The 20,320-nt window shown below is 39.9% G+C and overlaps 2 protein-coding genes across 3 annotated transcripts in view; both read right to left on the bottom strand.

Annotated features, from left to right (window-relative positions):
- LOC144638799 (protein patched homolog 1-like) overlaps nt 1-12,136 on the bottom strand; it is a 53,571-nt gene extending 41,435 nt beyond the window's left edge. The window contains exons 1-13 of the mRNA XM_078498056.1: nt 11,764-12,136; nt 9,088-9,292; nt 8,031-8,100; nt 7,577-7,680; nt 6,187-6,292; nt 5,815-5,913; nt 5,428-5,546; nt 3,746-3,893; nt 3,164-3,295; nt 2,499-2,657; nt 1,933-2,031; nt 1,344-1,472; nt 319-437 (exon numbers count right to left, since the gene is read on the bottom strand). Of these exons, the coding sequence (XP_078354182.1) occupies nt 319-437; nt 1,344-1,472; nt 1,933-2,031; nt 2,499-2,657; nt 3,164-3,295; nt 3,746-3,893; nt 5,428-5,546; nt 5,815-5,913; nt 6,187-6,292; nt 7,577-7,680; nt 8,031-8,100; nt 9,088-9,292; nt 11,764-11,947 (1,673 nt within the window). The 5' untranslated portion in view covers nt 11,948-12,136. The remainder of the gene's footprint in view (nt 1-318; nt 438-1,343; nt 1,473-1,932; nt 2,032-2,498; nt 2,658-3,163; nt 3,296-3,745; nt 3,894-5,427; nt 5,547-5,814; nt 5,914-6,186; nt 6,293-7,576; nt 7,681-8,030; nt 8,101-9,087; nt 9,293-11,763) is intronic.
- Nucleotides 12,137-17,123: 4,987 nt separating this feature from the next.
- Nucleotides 17,124-20,320, bottom strand: part of LOC144638794 (protein patched homolog 1-like) — a 33,929-nt gene continuing 30,732 nt past the window's right edge. For both annotated transcript variants that reach the window (XM_078498051.1, XM_078498052.1), the window contains exon 26: nt 17,124-20,057. In XM_078498051.1, the coding sequence (XP_078354177.1) occupies nt 19,596-20,057 (462 nt within the window). In that variant the 3' untranslated portion in view covers nt 17,124-19,595. The remainder of the gene's footprint in view (nt 20,058-20,320) is intronic.

The raw sequence follows: 20,320 nt of genomic DNA, 5'->3' as shown, positions 1-20,320 counted from the left end.
TGTTTCGTACACTACAACCTAAAGGTTAAAACGTTTAAAAATTACAACGTTAAATCTCTGTAATGCACCAAAAATGTCTTCTCTTATGGTGGCGAGGCATTGTCTATGACGTCATATTGCATTTTAGTGACGTCATGCTCTCTTAAAACTTCAGCCATCTTTGATTTACAGATATGTCAGATAATAGTCACGACTTAGTTTACAATCAAAACTAAATTAGTTTGAAAACGTGCGAATACAATCTGTACCTCAACAACTCCCCAACCCTGACTCCCAGTTTAATTTAAAAGGATAGACAAACAGAAAACAGCAACTGACCCTTTTATGCAGCAGATTATGTCGTATCTTTGATGTTTCCTTCTTCGCAAGTCAATTCCAATCATGGCAGGGAAGATGATAATGACACCAATGAAATTGAAGATAACAACGATAGCAGCCTATCAAAGAAAAACAATCTGTGTTATTGACAGCTGCCAGTCAAACACAAATACAAGGAGCTAGTGTTGTTAAAGGGACTGTGTCACTAGCTACTAAGTTAGTTTTATGTTATTAAATTTTGCCTAATATGCGCTATAAAACTAAATGTTTGCAAAGAATTGTATGATTCTAAATGACAAAACCATGGCCTCATTGCAGCCATATGTGTCTTCCGGGGTTATAATTTAAAGTTACAAGCAGACCAGATTAACTTTGAAAATTGTTCCGCCGGACCATATTTCAAGAACATATATCGCAATCCGTTTCAATCTTTGACACTTTAGGGCATGAGTACTTTACATTTGGTGTGTTGCGTAAATGTTCCTTCACTGTTTTAAGAGGTTATTTTACATATTTAAACATTGATGGTCATTTCTTATGCCTAAGTTTGGTTCTGAAACCGTGACACGGTCCCTTTAAAAGGTTAGCGTGGGTAATGGTATCCAAAGAAAAAAAATCGCTATCCAGTGGGTAAGAGCAGTTTTCAAATGAGTGTCGTAAAACCAAAACCAAAACCAAAGTAATTACTCTAACCAATCACAAACGACACAAACAATCCAGTGAACCAATCAAAACTCGAAGCAAATACATGTAGCTGGCACGAAGCGCGGGAAAATCGTGCGCGAGCGAGTCGCGATTGGTTTTGGGGTTTTACTCCTGATTGGCCGAGAAAGTGGCGCGAAATTTTTAAACCAATCACTAAGCGTATTGAACGCAAAACCAAAGCAAACGCAAAGCACTTTCGACACTCAAGTGAAAACCGCTCAGTAGTGCTCACAAAACAAACTTTGCTTTCCACTGGATAAGGGTTTATTCGTTGGATAGCATTATCCATCCTTTGAACAACCGGGGCCTGTTTTCTTTACCTGTATGGCAAAATATCTCAGAGCTGGAATGGGAATCAGCGCAGCCATAAAGAACGCAAGCATGTTTGTGAATGACGTAAGGAACACGCTGACTCCAGTGGTCCCCAGACAGTAACCTACTGGTTCCTCCTGTGAAAATAGTAAAAAAGTTTAACAAGTTACTCATGTTCAGTCGGGGACTGGAATCCAGGGACGTTGCTAAGTATGATGTATCCCGAAGCTCTCCTTGGTTAAACGCACGTAGCGCACGCATTTGCCACTAAAACTGTCACCACGGTACCCAACGTCTTAAATTTATAAAATGTTTCTTCTTCCAAGCCAAAAATGAAGACATTTACTGAAAAAATATTAGGCTTTACACGTCCAATATGCATTAAGTCATGAATCTAAAGATTGTTAATTTGCCAGCTTCATTACATAGTATTTTTGTTTGTTACGGTACTCAGTTTATTTGGCAGCGACAGTAAGTTTTGACGGGAACAACGCGTGCAGCGCTTCTGGCCGCTGTAAGGCTTAAAATAGGAAAAGACTGGGCTACTGAGTATCCTGTCTTGTGAGTATGAAAGTTTGGTTTTTTCATTATACTAACCAATTGGTGAACGTCTCCTCTCCGTGTTAAGGTGGAGTATGAGTGTGCAAGCAGGAACATGTCATCTACGCCCAAACCCAGAGCGAGGAATGGTAAAACCTGTAAAACGAGATTTCGTGTTTACAAACAAGATGATTTAATTAACACGCGAGTTGAAAATTTGTGTTTAATGTAAACTTGGCATTTCTGGGCATAATGGCTCAAATTTTCTGAGAGAAGTTGTGGCCAAAGGGTTGGCGCATTTGATCTCAGATCGAGTGGTCCGGTGCTATGTTCTCGGACAAGACACTTTACTCTCACAGTGCCTCTCTCCACCAAGGGGCATAAATAGGTACTGGCGAATTGTTATGAAAACCCTGACAATTTGTTGAATGGGAAGGGGGGAAGGAAGAGGATCTGGGATAAACTCGTATCCCATCCAAGGGGGAGTAGAAATACTGCTCGTGCCCAGAATCCGTGATACGCTCGCCGGTCGAGTGTAAGATAGTTGGTCACAGTGCGACTTATACAAGCTCTTGTTATTTTTTAACGCAATTGTGCGCTCATAAAATGAAGTCAGTTATTACCTGCGTTGAAGCAGCATTGAACGTTATGCCGCACAGTGCAGAGAAGCCCAACCCAGCAGCCACCGCAAGCGTCACAAGAAGTACTCCAGCAAACCCCAAAGCACCATGGGAATTGATTGGATCGCACCAGCGCTTCAGAGTTAGGCACGCGTAGACGAGCTGCAACAACAAATACCAGGTTAGGAAATAAGGAGTGAGTTAAGAAAAAGGTTTGTACGAACTTATAAGGGGAAAAGCTATATTAAATTCAGACATTTGAATCGCAGGGCAGTCTAAGATATATCAAGTGCTTGATTTTCGATTTTTTAAATGTGGCTTGGCTTGTTGTTTTCAGATAAGTCATTACAGGGGATCAAAAAATGCTACAATTTTGATAACTGGAAATAAACTACGACGTTTCCAACAGATTTGTTGAACAACCGACCTCGATCCCAGTGGGAGGATAAAGAGAGAGAGAGCCTGGGTTCTAAGTTACCGACCGACCATCAATTTCGTTCACAGGTCTCTCTCTTCATAATCGAAGGAGGGAGAGACAGGACCCCAGGAAGGCGATTGGGTCCATTGAACAAATTTTGAAAACAGGCCCAGAACCGGGTAGTCTTCTTCACAGCCGCTATATGGGTTGTCACGCAGGATGTAACGTTACTATTTAAAACGCTGTTTACCATGAGGACGTAGCCAACAGCAATTCTTGACGCGCTTGTTTCTGAGAATTCCTTCAATAAGTCAGTGACAGAGGCTGAGTCAAACGCCAGGATATTAAACTTCTCCGTATCTGTGACATCGTTGTTGATTTCCTGCGGAATAAAAGAAAATTGAAGTTTTGCTTGTAAAGCAGGATTTCTAGGGCAAAGACTATTTTTTAAAACGTTAACTTTCTCGCGAATTTGCAAGTTCGTTGCACATACTTTTCAAATGCCAGTGTGAATAAAACATCTCCAACAGTAAAATTAATGGCGCTATAAAATGCACGTAATCTCCAAACTCCACAGTCAGTTACATTTTTCGTATTAGCGGAGAAGTCAGAGAAAAAAAAAACACATCTGGTTCACAGGCGCAAAGAGTGGCGAGTAGGTCAAGTCACAGACTTACCATCTTCCTAACCAAGATTCAGAAGATGGTAAGCCTGTGATCAAACCCGCGACCATACCATCAAAACGCAGACACCGTCAGCGTGCAAATAACAAAAATGAACTTCATGTAACATGCATGATGAGTCCGCCGGCCGTTTGTTGGAAACACTCTACCTTTGTGAAGCTCCTCTGCCATGTCTCTAGCACTTCTTTCGCAGCATCCATATTCCACTCGACGTTCAAATCCTTGGATTTGTCTGCCCATCGTTTGTACAAATCTTGCGGACCCGCAAGCACTAAAATTGTCTGCAAGGCTTTTGCACTGAAACATAAAGAATTACAAAGAATAGTTATTTAAAGTGGGCTTGCTCTGTTTCAGTTAACGCGGCCTTAATTTCACTCTGCCAGATAATTAACTGCATCCGCTGCAGTGTTTGTTCTCAGTGGAGTTGCTATGCAATAGAATGCATTCCTGAGTTGGTAGAGCGCCAGACTACCGTGCGGGAGGTCTCGGGTTCGAGTCCCAGACCGGACCAACACTCAGGGTCCTAAAATAACTGAGGAGAATATGCTGCCTTTGCAATAACAACTGCAAATGGTTAGATATTCTAGTCTTCTCGGATAAGGACGATAAACCGTAGGCCCCGTCTCCTGCATCTTCAGTGTTATGGTCAGCAGGGGACGTAAAATAATCCACACACTCATCGTAAAGAGTAGGGCACGAAGTTCCCGGTGTTGTGGTCTGGTCTTTGCCCATTGTGCCGTTGTACTGTTGAAATGCTCGGAGATATTAGCTATGTTAAAAAGCTACTCTACAATCCGAGGGTAAATAAAGTATTCACTTCACTTCACTTCTCTGGACGGAAAACTGCATTGTTTTACCCAGGGCCTCCGATCCAAGCACAGGGAGCAAATCATTGGGAAAGAGATTGGCAATCTGGCACATTAAACTCTTAAGCTAAAAGAAACCGTTTTCAGTTAGAAATTTGAAATAATTAGTTGTTACTAACAGAGTTTTTAATTGAGTTTCGTAAAAACCAAACCAAAGGAGACACTCTAGCCAATCACAAAAGACACCGGTAATCCAATGAGCCAATTAAAACTCGAAACAAATACATGTAGCCGGCGAGAAGAGCAGGTAAAAGTGTGCGAACGAGTCAGGATTAGTTTTGGTTTAACTTCTGATTTGAGGAGAGAGTGGCGCAGGATTTTTAACCATAAAAAATCAAGCAAAATCATGAAAAACCAAAGCAAATGCGCATCAGTCATTTTCAAAAGTGAATCGAAAACCGTCCGCTTTATTGTTATACCATTAACTTTTACCCCCCCCCCGGGGGGGGGGCACTCAAAAAAGTTTTATACGGGGAGGCTCCGCCCCAAGCTCTTACCCCTTACCTATTTATATACCTTTTTTGACAGAAATTGTACACTTTCGTACACCTTTTACTGAAAAAAGGTACCCCTTTCATATACTTAAAAGACATGACATAGCCTAGCTTAGAACAGGACGTTTTCTTGTCATTTTTATGTAGCGCTTAATAAATTATTAAAATGATAAATTAAAGTGCCGTCTGTTCGAAATATTTTAATTACTGGCCTTTTAAAAAACTTAAATGACGGATTTTCATACCCTTTCATATACCTAAACTTGTGAAATCCCTACCCTTTTATATACCTGAAGCCTGAAAAAAGTACCCCTTTCGGGCGGAGCCTCCCCGTATAGGCCGTTATATGGAGTACCCCCCGGGCTTTTTACCATCAATATGCCCTCTCAGTAGCTTCCATTCACTCGCAGTTCACCATGCAGAGTTTTTTCCACTGGATTGAAAATAAGCTTTTAAAATTATGTTTCTCACCTTATCAATGTGTTATTGCTTTTTTCCGTTCCCCCAACAATCAGCTCTTCTGCCCATTGCATGAATTCTGTAGCGAATCCTTTACATCCACCAGTTAGCACTTTCTTAACATCTGGTGCCTGCACGAAAATAAATCACAGAATGCTTCTAAAAATGCATTTCACTGGAATGAGCCTTGACAGCGATAGGAAGGGGGAGGGGAGAGGTAGACAAGGGACGGGAAGCGGGAAAGAGCGGGATTCCTAAGGAAGCGGGAACCGAGAATAATGTGAAGACATCTCGCGATATTGTGTAACATCTCACAATAAAAAAAAACGACTAAGATTCTTCATTAATTCTTGTTACGATTTAACTGTGACATGTTAGTATATATCATTATTTTTGTACCTTTCCTGTATTACGAGGCGAGTTAGGCGCTGTCAGCGGGCACTTCGCCTCTGTCGGATCAAGGCAAGGTTTTTCTTGATATCCCTTGTTTATACCAGCCTATTAAAACGCCAAAAAAAGGAATTATAATTCGAATTAAGTTTAAATTTTGAGTGCTAGGCTGAAGCATGATATTTTAGCTCAAAACGCTAGCTTCCCCATTTCGCAATGGTAATTATTAAATGTTTCCATTTAGCAATCCATTTCCGTCCTCGCTTTCGTTAGTCATCCCCACCTCCTAACGGGTTCCTGTCACTTGTTGAAAACTGTCCTAGAGAGTCGAATAATTATTCCTGGGTGCCCTGTTTGAGAACATGCTCGCAGGATACCCACCTCTGTGAACAAGTCCTTGATTTCCTTTCCGCCTTCAATGTTAAACAAATCCAAAAGAGTAAGAAGAAATGTAGGATTGCTTTCTGTCCATTCCAACTTAAAGGGTCTGAAGAGAAAATACATATATCACACGCAAATTCATTTTATTGATAAAAAAAATTCAGCGGATATTCGGGACAAAATAAAGCTGGATTGAAACTTACAATGACCAGATTACGGTGCTAAGGTTAAACAATGTTTTTAACGGAAAAGAGCCAATCTAACAAGCACTAAGTCTATGATTCGAGGAAAAAGTCATTGCTTGTTGTAAACGTAAACTCAGATATAGTGTTTAGTTCGTCTTTCAATCGGGAAAGATGAAATGAGCAATGCGTAGGATCCAGTGCATGAAAATTACGAAAACGTTACGATAAAATGCTACAGTTTTATCTGTCATTCGTCCAAACCATTGTAATAGTATCCTTTATGGTCTGCCAAAACAGAAACTGGAAAAACTTCAAAGAATTCAAAACACTGCCGCACGTCTTATCACTGGAACTAAACACTACCATCACATTAAACCTGCCCTTCGAGAACTACACTGGCTACCTGTTGAATCACGTGTTATATTTAAACTTCTACTCAATCACTTTTAAAATTATTCATGGACTCTGCCTGGCCTACTTGTCGCCCCTCCTACAACAATATCGCCCGCAACGGAACTTACGCTCATCTTCTAAACTACTTTTTACTGTCCCTACTGTGGACTCTGTGACATACGGTGAACGTGCCTTTTCTTTCTCTGCACCTATACTATGGAACAGCCTACCGGACTCTCTCAAAAATGCACCATCTCTTTTGACTTTTAAATCTGCACTAAAAACATTTTTGTTTCGGAAATTTTATTGTTGATCTATTTTTATTGGGCTAACCTAGTTTTATGTAACCTTAATTTTTTCCTTTGATTAGTTGTTTTACTTATTTTATTTTTTAGTGTCTTAGAAAAATTATAACATTATATTAGTTTTAGCTAATTTTTTAATATAAAAATGTAAGCGCATTCAGTTTTTTAAATGCGCCCAAAACACCTTATTATTATTATTATTATTATTATTATTATTATTATTATTATTATTATTATTATTATTATTATTATATTATTATTGTCAGGAACAATTTCAAGATGTAGGCTGAGATACGTTAATCACTCTTCAACCAAAACTTTGCGTGCCAGCAAACGCGAAATCGATCAACGATTCTCGAGATTTTCACAATTCTCGTGGAAATGCGCGTTTCCTTCAACGAAATTGAGGAAGAAAAGTATAGAAACTGCTTACAGTCTTGGAAACTTAACTGGGAATGTAATCCGCTTTCGAGTGCTTGCTACATACTTTAAGTTGCATGTACTTACGCAGCTTCGGCTGGTAGAGGAGCTCGCAGTTTTAGATTCTTAGAACCATCCCAGAAACAGTCGAGAGGTGATATGATGAGGCACGGAATAATAGATGAAATGATCTAAAAGGTTGCAAAAAAAAAAGAAGAAGTCAGAGATATTACGCGAATAAAGCTATAAACAAAAGGATCTTTAAAGCGCATTTGTTTGCTTTAACAGTGTTAAACCGTACAGAGTGAAAGAAAGATGCCGGTCAAAAATAACGCAAGAAGAACTTTACAAAAGTTGTTCGAAAAATTCCTACTGTTTTTCGCCCTTTTGAAAACAACTGTTTTTCAGAATGTGGATAAGCTGGGATAAGGTGGGTGCTGGAATCTCAATTATTAGTTAAATTTTCCGCGATTTCTTAGCTTATCAGTTAATTAATAATTTCAGCCCATTTCTCAGCTGTTAGTAATTTTAGCTCACTTACCCCATCTACTAATGAGATATTGAATGACGGCACTTCAGGCACATAACACAAGTCGGTATGAGTCCACGTCCTAAAAAAATACGGAGCAGTATCTTAAAAGTAATTATTATATGGCTACAATAGTACGTGCGCTCTGATTGGCTGCTAAGCGGGCATTATTTTCTTGTAATGACCGGGCATTATGAAAATTTTTCTCGGCTCGACAATTTTTTGAGTTGTGAGTAAAAGCTACTAGCGAGGGGGCAAAAAAAAAAAACAACTAAAAAAACCGACAAAATATAACTATCTTTTCATACCCATACTTCTTTAGTATGAGCGACGAAGAGAGCCACAGAGAGCGAGAGCGAGTTTTACCTCCAGTGTTATTTCCCTTGATTATACTCTTCTTTTGAATAGTGCTTAAAGGCCATATAATAAATAACTTATTAACCTCGTCCGTTCGGTCATTACAGGGGAATCTTTTGGGGAATCTCAGACCTCGACCTTGATGTATTGACCTCGCTATCGCTCGGTCAATACATCAAGGCCTCGGTCTGAGATTCCCCTGTAATGACCTCACTCTCGGTTTATAAGTAGTATATAATATCAAGGTAGAGTTGTCATCCTGTGTGTGCGTTATTGAAGGCAAGATCTAAACCAGATTTTTAGGCCAATACTAGTCTCACTTGTCAGTTGCCAGCAGTCTGCGCGCGAGAACTGGGGCTCTTTCACGAGTCCTTTGTATTGTATCCACCTAGTCGTGCTAAGGATTGCCCGTGTAAACCCTATTTCAACCGTAGCCGACCATGTGTAAATGCCCTGCAAACGAGAGAACATTGTTTTCCCTTTGCGCGTATACGCAACATTTGTTACGAAAGCAAATGTTGTGAGAAACAAAGCAAGTTCTAACAGGAACATTATGCGTCGCGCACGCGAAAAGCTATTTTAACAGCCAATCAGAGACAGTATACACGGATACCTCGAGAGCTACGAAATGGAAAAAGTAGTTTTGAGCGGGAAAACAGCGCGCTAAGAGGGTGGTCTGTTAATCAGAATTTTAGCTGAGTGGAGAACTTACTTGCCGAAAACGTCCACCTTGACCTCAATAGCATCTTGTACTGCTTTCAAATGCTGCTGCAGCGAATCTACCGTCAAAATATTGCTGCGCATGCTTTCTTCATCGGCCGGATTTACAGCATGAATTAAAAGTTCATTAGTTGTTCCGCTGCCTTCTCCAAGGGAATCCTTTGTGTATTTTAACTCCTTCTCCAACTGTCCATCGACTAACAAAAAATACAGAAAATACAATTACTCTGACGATACAAACTTAGAGAGAGGTTTGTATCCTAGAATATACATGATATAGCCATTTCGCATCGCTCTTTGCGCCTGTAGACAGATTTTTTCTTAGGCTAAGGATTGAAGTTACATGTACCCTTGCGATGTTTTATTTTTTGGGGGTGGGGGGGGGGGGGATGACGGGTTAAGAACCTTCTCCCATTTTAGACCACACTGTGCGACTTGCCAGACCCTTTTTTACACCTGGGCCTAGTTGTTCAAAGGGTGGATAGCACTACCCATCGGATAAATCACTATCCAGTGGATAAGAGTTAACGAAACATGCAGCGCTATCCACCGGATAGTGATTTATCCAGTGAATAGCGTTATCCATCTTTTGAACAACTAGAGCCTGGATGGTGTCTAAAAGCTATTCCCAATTTTAAACCTACCGGAGAATGGGTACCGTTTGCGTTAAACACAGAAGCGCTTTATCAAATGCAATGTTTAAAGATTTGTTCCCCATGGAACAAATTATACTCTACACTATAACAACAAAATTTATACTAAAGCCTAATTAAGACCGAAACAGCTCAAAACCACACCCTTAAGGGTGGCACATAGCTTGAAGCTACTAAAATTAGTGGCACTAATAATTATGGGAAATGGTCAGCCAGAAAACGAAAGAGCATGATAGAATTGGCATCAAAATTGGCAAAAATCAAACTTTTAACGCCACTTAAAGACCAATTTTTATTTTTAATTAAAAACTTCTAAAATCAGCGCAAAGTAAGGTTTGTGAGATGGGTCGCTATCTTTGCTTCCCAGCAATTTAATTACATTTTGATATACAAATCTTCTTAATTTCTCAAACATTCAAATCAACATTTTAGCGTTTGTGGTCTAAAACTTGGCACACTTCTCTAATAATTTCTTCACATACTTTCGATTTTAAGCACCCATTTTTAAATACTGATTTTTTTTTCCTTGAGTGACATGATGCTGTGGCCAAATTCCCAAGCTTTCTATTTTTATACAGCGGCAATTAAATTTAGCGATATGGTTTTCCCAAGTTTCAGCGACCTTTAGACTGTTTTGGCGATAACATCTAAAATTCCTAAACCATGCTCATGTTAAGTGAGTACTAAATTAGCGATTTTTCTTTCATGAATTGCTTAAATTCACTAAATTAAATTTGTCGCTGAACAAAAAATAGCCCGTCCAATAAGTAATTTTATCGCGATTTTCTGATTTTAATTCGGCAATGATTTTGCAGTACCGAATATAAACTTCTTTCTTACAAGAAATGTGTAGACTGTGAAGTAATTTCGTAAAGCCTGTTTTTTTTTTCAGGGAGTAGTACAATATTAGTCATAATTCTCTGTTTTTTATGCTAATTTCTCGTTTTAGAAACAAAACGCTTACAGACTTTTAATCTGCATTTTTAAAATAAATTTTTCATCACCTTCTAGCAGATATCTGCTTTTTAAAGTTTTTTCATTTAAAAGCATTTTTGCCCAATTTTCTTTTCCTTCCAATTTCTTAAAATCATGTGGTCTAACTTTCCACTCGCGTACGCGATTCGAGTTGTTTCTTATGTAAAGATTTTTCTATTAGCGCAAGGAAATACGATTTTGGTTGGATGAAAAATGAAAATAAAGTGGAGTTTCCGCCCAATAACAAAATATATTGAGGGCCGCAAAAATCAGCTGCTAAGCTGATCGAAGGTCCGGCGTGATACCAACATGATTCGACATCACGCCACCCATAAAAAGCTCATTTGTATGCATAAACACGGCTTCCGGTTTACAATCACTCATATCCGCTACGCTTGAGTTCCATCAACAATTTTTAAATAACATGTTATTCGCCTTACTGTGAGCTATTTTCGCGATTAAACGCAGTTAATACGATCAAATGTCTAGAATTTTAGTATTGCGTTTATTCTCCTACATAGCTTCGAGCTTAAAGCACGAAAAATCGTTTTTACGAGATCGTGACCTTTGCCTATATAAACCGTGGACATGCCCATGGGGAATGAATGAACGCATATACGATCACTGAAGCAAATCTGTAGGTCTCTTCTAAAACTGAGTAAATTTTAAGCGATCGTACTGTTTAAAACTGCTGGAGTTCATTTAGTTGTGAACCAACGAAACTTAAACCTAACATGTTGACAAGAACTATGTTAAGTAAAGTGAACTACTCGGAAAATTGTCGATAGATGTTATGGTCGTCAATAAAAGTACGCATTCTGAACGCTACGATATTTCGAAATACTTATAAAATGGTAAAATCGGAGGCCACTGAGAAACTGGGATCTTTTAAAGGGTTCAAGATCGAGTCAATTTCAAACTAAAATTCTGATGCTAGCTTTCCGCGCCGGTTGGAGGCAAAAAAACGCGCGATTATTTTAACCCTAGCTCTATTTATAAACCTGCCGCCAAATGAAACAAACATGTTATGTTCAACGTACCTTCCATCCATAATTTTTCCACATCTGTTTCTATTTTTGCTGTAATAATCCCGACAGAGAGTCCTATGAGAATTAAGAATCCAACAACAAGAACTGGCCAAGAGTAACGCCGAGAAAAACAACCCAGTTTGAAGAATATCCCTTGAAGCTTCGAACGTAATTTTGAGGCAGCCTGTTGCCCCATTTCACGAGCCTTTTACAGACGATCACGCCAAGAAAGTTCATGTATGGCATACATCAATCATGCGAAATTCTACTGCGAGTAAAATGTGATCTAGCAGCATTTCCTTGCTGAAATGCTAGGGCCCTTTTAACTGTGTTATTCTCGCCTTATTTTATAAACACAACTGTCAAGTAGTAAAATATCGTGCTTGCAGTCGAGGCTCACCGGAACAGTGGGAGACATGGAAATGAGGCAGCCCGCTGTTATGATGTATATCATCATAGTGTTTTGTTTTGCATTCAGATGGTCGCTATAACAAAACATGAAATTTGCAATGTACATTTTGAGGTCGCGTGGGAGTCGTTACGCCCATATGCCTTACGGGCTTTGGACAACAACTCGCTTGCCTGCAAACATGGACGCATTTCCGCCTCGTCAGTTCAGCGTCGTGACTGAACAGGCGGAAATCCTTTCCACGTTTGACAGTTTTTTTTTATTTTTGCCCCCCTCACCCCCTCCCCAAATATTTTCATTTAACTGGTCACCGAATAATGTTCGTTTTCATGTCACCTTCTTACTCCCTCTCCACCCCCCCCCCCCCCCCTTCCTCCACCTACACCCTCCCCAACCACCCACCTTTCTCTCCCTAAAACTAGAGGTGTAGGTATTTCTTCTGTGGCTGAATGCAAATGAATTACATAGCAAGTACCAGGGAACAAGTAGGGTCGCCACTGACAAGGAAAACATAATTTACAGCCTGAACGCAATTTGTACGTGATTCTAGGGAAGATTTTCATACATGTGATCAATCCCTGTTCACATTTGAAAATCACAAGCGCACGCAATGCTACAGTTGGATGACGGAAAAGAACTTCACTTAGTATTCTGATGACGTAGCTGCATAGGAGACACGCAACATTGCGCGCGAAATTTTTCAGTTGATGTGTTGTTGTGTCTCCTTCGCAGCCGTTATTTGAAGTCATAAGTTAGGAAAATAATTCCCAGTTGAACAAGACTGATTTTTCTCAATACCTTAAGAAAAATGTTTAAGATAAGGGTTTTAGAGATTCAAGATTTTCAAAATTTTCCTGGGGGCATGCCCCTAGATTGTGCAACCAAGATCTTGCCTCGTCTATGCAAAATAGTCTTGCTACGACACTGTACTGAGTGGGAACAAAACTAGGCCGCAGGCTGCAACTTTGCGCAACATCCCTGACGTGCAAAGCAAGTTCTGATGTTTAATATCACGTTACAGAAATGGCGACTGTAGCTGAATTAAGGTCAGTAGCCAAAAAAAAATACCAAAACTTTTTAGTACTTTTTCTCTCAGAGGAGAAGAGTCGAAAACAAACAAACAGAGAGAAAAATATCAACGGTGTTTGTGTTAGACTGATTTGATAGCCAGAAGGCAGAAAATAGCTGTTACCTCCTTGAGTTGAGTTACGGGCAGTGGACACATGCTGAAATTGTTGTGCACAATCTTGCAAATAGAACGAGATTCGACTGCTGCATCTTTGCGCGTACAATGCACACGACTGCAATTTTCGCGTCCACCGGTTTGATTTTTTAGCTTGCGCAGAGTGCTTATGTTCGATTGTCAGCCAATCAGATTTTAGCAGAGGTCCCGGCCCGGCGTCAATCGCGAAGTTCAAATCACCGCTGGCCAGAGTCCACGTTGTTAGCGCTGATGAAAAGAAAAGGGGCCATGGGGACGAGATTGCCAGTGAGCATCCTCGTACCCAGGGTCTTCGTTATCTTTGACCAGCCGTCAAAACGAGCTCGCTCGTTTCTTTAAGCCTGTGCAGAAGGGAAGAAAACTCGAGGTACGAGAATGGCCATTGGGCACAATGTTGCACTGTGGGTCCAGGCTTTTAGCATTCTCGTCGCCAGATAGACATGTGTGCATGATTCAGACTTGCACTTTCTATATGCCTCGCGTTGGGAAATGATGCTTCCGTTTGTTTTGCATGCAAACAGTACCTTTGTCTCCTTTTCAAAACTGCAAAACATCCCACACCTTCTTATCACACATGTTGGGATCAAACTCGTGTGTCGTCGAGGGGATAAGTGTTCGTGAGAAGCCAAATCGATTAATTAACTAAATGTAATTAATTACTAAAGAATCAATTTGCATTTCTCGAACACTTGCGAGAATAAAGTCTCGTTAGCGACCACCCACTAAAAGGGTTGAAGTTGGTGGCCTATAACATTATGAGTACAGGCACATTGCGATACACAGTTCTGTTGCCCCATATCATATGAAAGTTAGTGAACAAAGTAAAAGCCCCTTAAATTCCAAAAGTGACCGCGATCGCTTCAATAAGAAGTGTCGAACTCCCAGTAAGCGACCACCCAAAATGTTTAGCCTCCCTGGTCGCTTAAGGGAGGTCAGACCACATGGAGTGTAAATTTTGAGAGCCCACGCACACCAAGAGATCAGTTCGCTGCCACAGGGTGGGCCCTCGTTCCTCTTGACCCCCAAGCATCACAGAAAAGGTGTTAAAGTTGTTCGGTTTGTTGGGGATAAGCGCGAGGTCTGACTATTCCTTGTCTTTTTTCACTTGCCGTTCACGTTCCTTGGAAAGGGCTAACTGGACATAAACATAGGCACGCTAAGCGTGCAGGAGTTATTTTTTCAATTTGTGGGGTGGCTTGGGGTGAAACTGGGTGATTGTCCTGTTGGGATGGTTTATGCCATGGGTTGAGCTATTTGTGTATGGCGGCCCACGAAGTCACTTTTTGCACAAAATTTGCTTGCAAACAAAATAACTTTTACGTGCATTTTGATACATCAGAACTGTTTTACTCAATATGTAAATTTTCATCATTTAATTGAAAAACAAAAACTAATTCAATTATCAAAATGTCACAAAATGGCACGTTCTTATTCTGTTTAAGCGGTTATGGGCTGCGGTCACATCTACGACGTAACTAAAGTTTAACTATAGTTAGTCTCAAGTTACGTGACGTCATACCTAACTATAGTTAGTGCTTTCTGTCGTCTTTGCGGTCACACCAATGCAGTTAACTATAGTTAGTTCTGATTAGGTTGTGAATAATTTGGTATTTAAATTAGTTCATGACAGCCCTTGTTGTTTATTTGTGTCCAGTTGTTCCTCTATTTTTTTCTATTTTTGCACGGCATTTCGGCGTTGAAGAAAATAAAATGAAGTAAGGATGCTAGAAACCGAAGAATTCAAGCTTTATTTTTGCTAACATTGATGATATGTAATTTCTTGGCATGTTGTTTTTCTTGTTTTCCTTCCCTTGACGCTTTGTTTTGCATATTTATGTTCATCTCGCACGTGCGAAAAGAATTGTCGCATTCTGATTGGCTTTTCGTTTGTAAACTTAAGACTAACTCATGAACCTTGCTTGGGTATAACTATAGTTAGTGTGTATTGTTTTGGATCAGCGAGGCGTAAATTTTCTAACTATAGTTAGGGCGAACAGAGAAGCGGTCACATTAAAAATATAGCTAACTATAGTTAACGCCGTCCTAACTATAGTTAGTAGTCTAGATGTGATCGCAGCCATTTTGTTGCTAGCTTTGTTGCAACCGTAACGTGTTACTTCTGTTTGTTACGGAATACTTTTGGCTATTTGCCAAACACTGAAACATGATATTGTTGTTTTTCTCACTTTTGTAACACGAGACCTCTGTTTTTTAAAAACGAACGTAACACGATACCCTTGTTTTTCTCGAAAAAGCCACGATTCCATATAGACATTGAACGAAAAGTACTATAATAAACGAAGTAAAAAACGCATCAAATCAAAAACCACTTTCTTCGGGAAAGTTCTTTAAAGCGCAGTGCACCTGGAGTATTTGTTTTCTGTCAGAACTGTTCGACAAAGATTTTCGTTCATTCGCAACCTAAATTCTATTCAACAAACAAGAACTAATTGAGTTATCGAATTGTCACGGAATGGCACGCTCTTATTCTGTTTTTACTCTCGATCGTAGTTGCTTTTAACAGCAAAGTTAATACTTGTACCGGTTCATTAAATGTTTGAACGAGATGTTTTACAGTTGATTTCAGTTTACTTTGGCCGCCCGCTTTGCGAAGTTTGTTGGGAAATTGGAAACTTTGTTATGAAGTTGCCAATTACGTTGCGAGTTTGCGAATCAAATTGCGAACTTCGATAAGTTCCCAACTTCGGCCCGACTGAACTTTCGAAGTTTTAGTTGTTGAGGAGAAACAAGACATGTTGCTCGAAAGTCATGGCGATTTCTGAACTCGAAGATTTTAGAGCTTGTCAAGGAAAGTTGAAGTGGCTTGAAGTGCAAGACAACGTTTCGCATCAGCGATCACGCAAGTGATTTGGCGATAAATAAATTTTATTCAGGTAGAAATTTGGTCAAATTTTAACTTTTTTGTATGAAAACACATATTTAACGATTTCTGTGAGGCATAATCTTCACTGTCTTCAATTTCAAGTCTTCTGCGTTTGTAAACCGGATGAAACTGGATGGTTTATTGATTTTAATCGAAGCCGACGCGACGCGACAGACTAATTTGTTCGAAACAAAATTTTTACGGCTCGCTGAACATAAAAGTTTTTTATTTTTATGACATTTGTTTCCAACAGTTTAGCGTAGCAAAGCCCTTTTTGATAACATAATTATAGAAGGTTTTATTAATTTCGGGCCGAAGTTGGGAACTTTGTATCGAAGCTCACAATTTGATTCAAAAACTCGCAACCTATTTGGCAACTTCATAACAAACTTTCCAATTTCCCAACGAACTTCGCAAAGCGGATGGCAAAAGTAATGACCACATTATTCTTCAAATCTGCTTTGTGCAAATGGAAAGCTAGCCTCATCAAACGTACGCTCGAATAACAAGTTAGTGTTGGGCCTTTTGCTCACGGCGTGTGCGTTGTAAGCAGGCGGGCGTTACGAAAAACGTTTTTAATCCAGGGTTAAATCACAACTCACCGATTCCGCCTCCTTCTAATCTAAAAACTTCGAACGAAATTGCTGACTACGTCAGATTGCTTCCCCTTTATAAACTGCAATTTTATTGGTTCTGATAGTACCTGAAATCTGATTGGTGTGACAAACACACATACTTCACTGACTGATTACAAGGACACGACGACTAAAGAGCTATTTTTGAAAAAATAACTCAACAAAACATTTGGCATAGTTTGCCGTTTAAAATCATACTAAACAAAACAAAACTTCACCAGCTTTATTAAACGTAACTTTATTCATTAAATATCCGATAGTGTTTATCAGTAATAATAATTTAATATTTGCTCGTTGGCCCCTGATTCAATATTCTTGACCAACGACTAAACGACGAACGGGTATCAACTTGTGTACATGTATCAGATCGAGTCGCCGGAAGTCCTAAACAATCGACTTGAACGCTTGCCTGAGCAAACGGATTTCTCTGTTAGCGCGCTCATTTTCCCGCGCTTTAGAGACGCGTTCGACCCCAAAATTCCATACTGATAACGTAGCTCTACAGAGATCCGCGTACTGTCTCTGATTGGTTGTTTCTCCGTTTTTGAATTTTCGCGCGCAAAAAACAACCAATCAGAGACATTGCACGGATCTCTGCAGGACTACGTCATCAGTATGGATTTTTTGCGCCGAATTTCATTTATCTCTTGAGCGGGAAACGATGTGAACGCGTTAAGAGAAAATATCCGTTTTCTCACGCAACTTGAATGCGATATGGGTTAAATAAATAACTTACGGACTACTGCCTCGGAATAATATGATACAACCGATAAGGCTTTTGATTAAGTCTTAGGGTAATACGGACCCTTATATATCATGGAAATTACGTCTTATCTAAATTTAACAAATTATTCACTAATCTGGAAAACAATTCTAATCTGTCACTAAGTTACTCTTAAAAACCTAAAATTATACGTAATTGAGCTAAACTTTGTACGATAGAAAACAAACAGCACGACTTGATTCAGTAATCAAAGTGAAACAGGACGCAATTTAGAGGACATATTTATGAAAGTAAGTAGAAGAAAAACGTTTACCGTTTGTACAATTTGGGTTAATGTCTGCATAGATATGTTTACTTTCTTCGCAAAGAAGCCGAGAAGCAAGTTCCGTCGTGCTGTATATTTTCAGCGTATTAAGTATTTCTCATTTGAGGCGAAAATAATATTTTTAAGCGCAAACAAGCCGTGCTATTGCATGGACTACAACTCTACATCCAATCTTCACTTTAAATCTGCTAAATAATATATTGGTTTGATCTTGAAATATTTACCGTCTAACTTGGATGGGTACTTCGATAAACGGTGAAAGAGATGAACAAAACCAAATAAACAAAGCATGATAAAAGGGTTTTGAAAACGATACTTGCATTCTACCCACGAATGGATCTGTAGAAAGGGCGGTTAATTTCGAAGACAATTTATAGACCCAAACTCCCTACGAACTGTTACTACAAGTCTTGCTAACTAAGAGAGCCAACTGCAAGTCGCGTGGTAGCCTGCAGAACAGGCGGTTTATTTTTGCGGGGTAAAAACTCGCACTTCGACCCGCAAAAAACCCCGCCTGTTCTGCAGGCTAGTCGCGTGGTTTTCGAGACGTCCAAACACAACTCCGACAGCTGTCACGTCAGCATGACGTCACAAGGCAGGTCACGTTGCTTAGCAACTCGATCCCAAAAATCGCAGGCTCACTTCTTTCTTAGCATCGATAACAGATAGACCTCGTTCCAGGGACTAAAGTACCCATTCCACTAAAAAAAAGCGCTACTATAGTTAACCCAATCACTCCCAAGAGTTCTCGAGTTTATAGGCAAGAGGAAAACTTTGTACAGCATAATGAACAATACCGCCTGAAAGTGCTGCTCAATAGCTTTCAACTGAATGGTCACATACTAGAGTTTCATCCACAGACATAAAAGTTAGAACCACCTTGTACGGCATAACAAACAGTACAACATGAAAGTACTGCTCAATAGCTTTCATTTGAATGGTCACACACTTGGGTCGCATCCACAGACTTAAAAGTAAAATCAGCATAAAATGATTCAAGGTTTTACTCTGGGAGTGAAAGAGTTAAAATGCGAGCTCATGCGTTATAAACAACTAAGAGAGTCAATCAAAATAACCAACTAAACAGGGCGCTATTTCCCCCAACATCTTATCGAAAGATAGTAGATGTAGCGACCCGTGACCATGGTCGCTTCTTCTCTACTTTCCTACAGTATAAATACAGTGATAAAACCCTTACATTACTCTACACTGAAAGGTAATTACAAGATATACTGTGATAACATGGGCCAAGCCGGCTTGTAAATGGATAATTACATCTTTAAACTTTATACACCGATATAAATAATTCGAATATTCTTCGTATTCGATTCTAAATTATTATTGAGATCCTCAACGTCAAACTAAACCGTTGTCGTCCTTAATAGTTCAGTAAAATCCGGTTTTACTGGCTTTTTTCCTGTACAAAAGTAACTTCTGATGTATAACTGAATGTACCTTCAATACTCTTCTTTCTTGATAGATATCATGTCACTTACTCGCGAGGAAACACGCAGGTTACTCACGCCACGCGCGCACTGCATCCTCGCGCGCACGTCTCGCGCGTTTTTCCATTGGAGGATGTCTTTTAACTGCCATTTGTCATTGAAGACTATCAGAGAACAACTGACATTTCTTCACTGGCCTTCTATCTTCTGATAGCATCCTCGCACTCGTCTAAATTCTGGACGTGCAAATCTTCCTCGTCTAACTCTCCTTCGTTATGGATCGGCCCGACTTGAGCTCCGCCTCGGAAATTCTGATACGCCGATCTCTCGGCGGAGACTTGTTCGGTATGTACTTCGACCGTGACCGTAGCCCGAGCCGTTACACGAGTCACGGTGGAGCTTGACGAATCCGAATCCACCGGGGGAGTCCTGCTGCGATTTGGACGTCTGTTACTGCGACTATTGCTCTTATGAGGACCCCTCTTATGGCGGGTACGCCTCCCCCTGGATCCAGATGACCTTTCTTCTTGTCTAGCAATAGTCTCTAGAATACAAAGCTCGGAATCCGTGGGAGGGGTCCTTTGTCTACACGTGGAGCTGGGAAGGAACTCTCTGTTAGACCCGGCTGATGAGGTCGTCCCTGGCCGCTGCACCTCTTCAATCTTTCGAACAAAACAAAGAACAAAATAAGTTAAGCATTTTGTATCTTGCATGTTGCATTCTTTTTGTCTTGTGCTGTTGAAATATCTGACGACCGTATAAAATCAAAATCTCCAATTCAAAGGTGCGGAATGAGAAACAAATAAAAATAACAATATTGTTTGCTTTTGTGTACAACAAGTAACGTGACGACTGCAGAATTACCGGAAAGTTTAAAGTCGTCTTAAGTTTTCAAAAACTTCTCCGTTCGTATCAACGCGGTACT

Source organism: Oculina patagonica, chromosome 14, assembly GCF_052425735.1.
Source record: "Oculina patagonica isolate OP01 chromosome 14, crgOcupat, whole genome shotgun sequence".
Classification (NCBI taxonomy): Eukaryota; Metazoa; Cnidaria; class Anthozoa; order Scleractinia; family Oculinidae; genus Oculina; species Oculina patagonica.
Note: the sequence above shows the minus strand (reverse complement) of the source record. Positions and strands in the feature narration are given on the sequence as shown.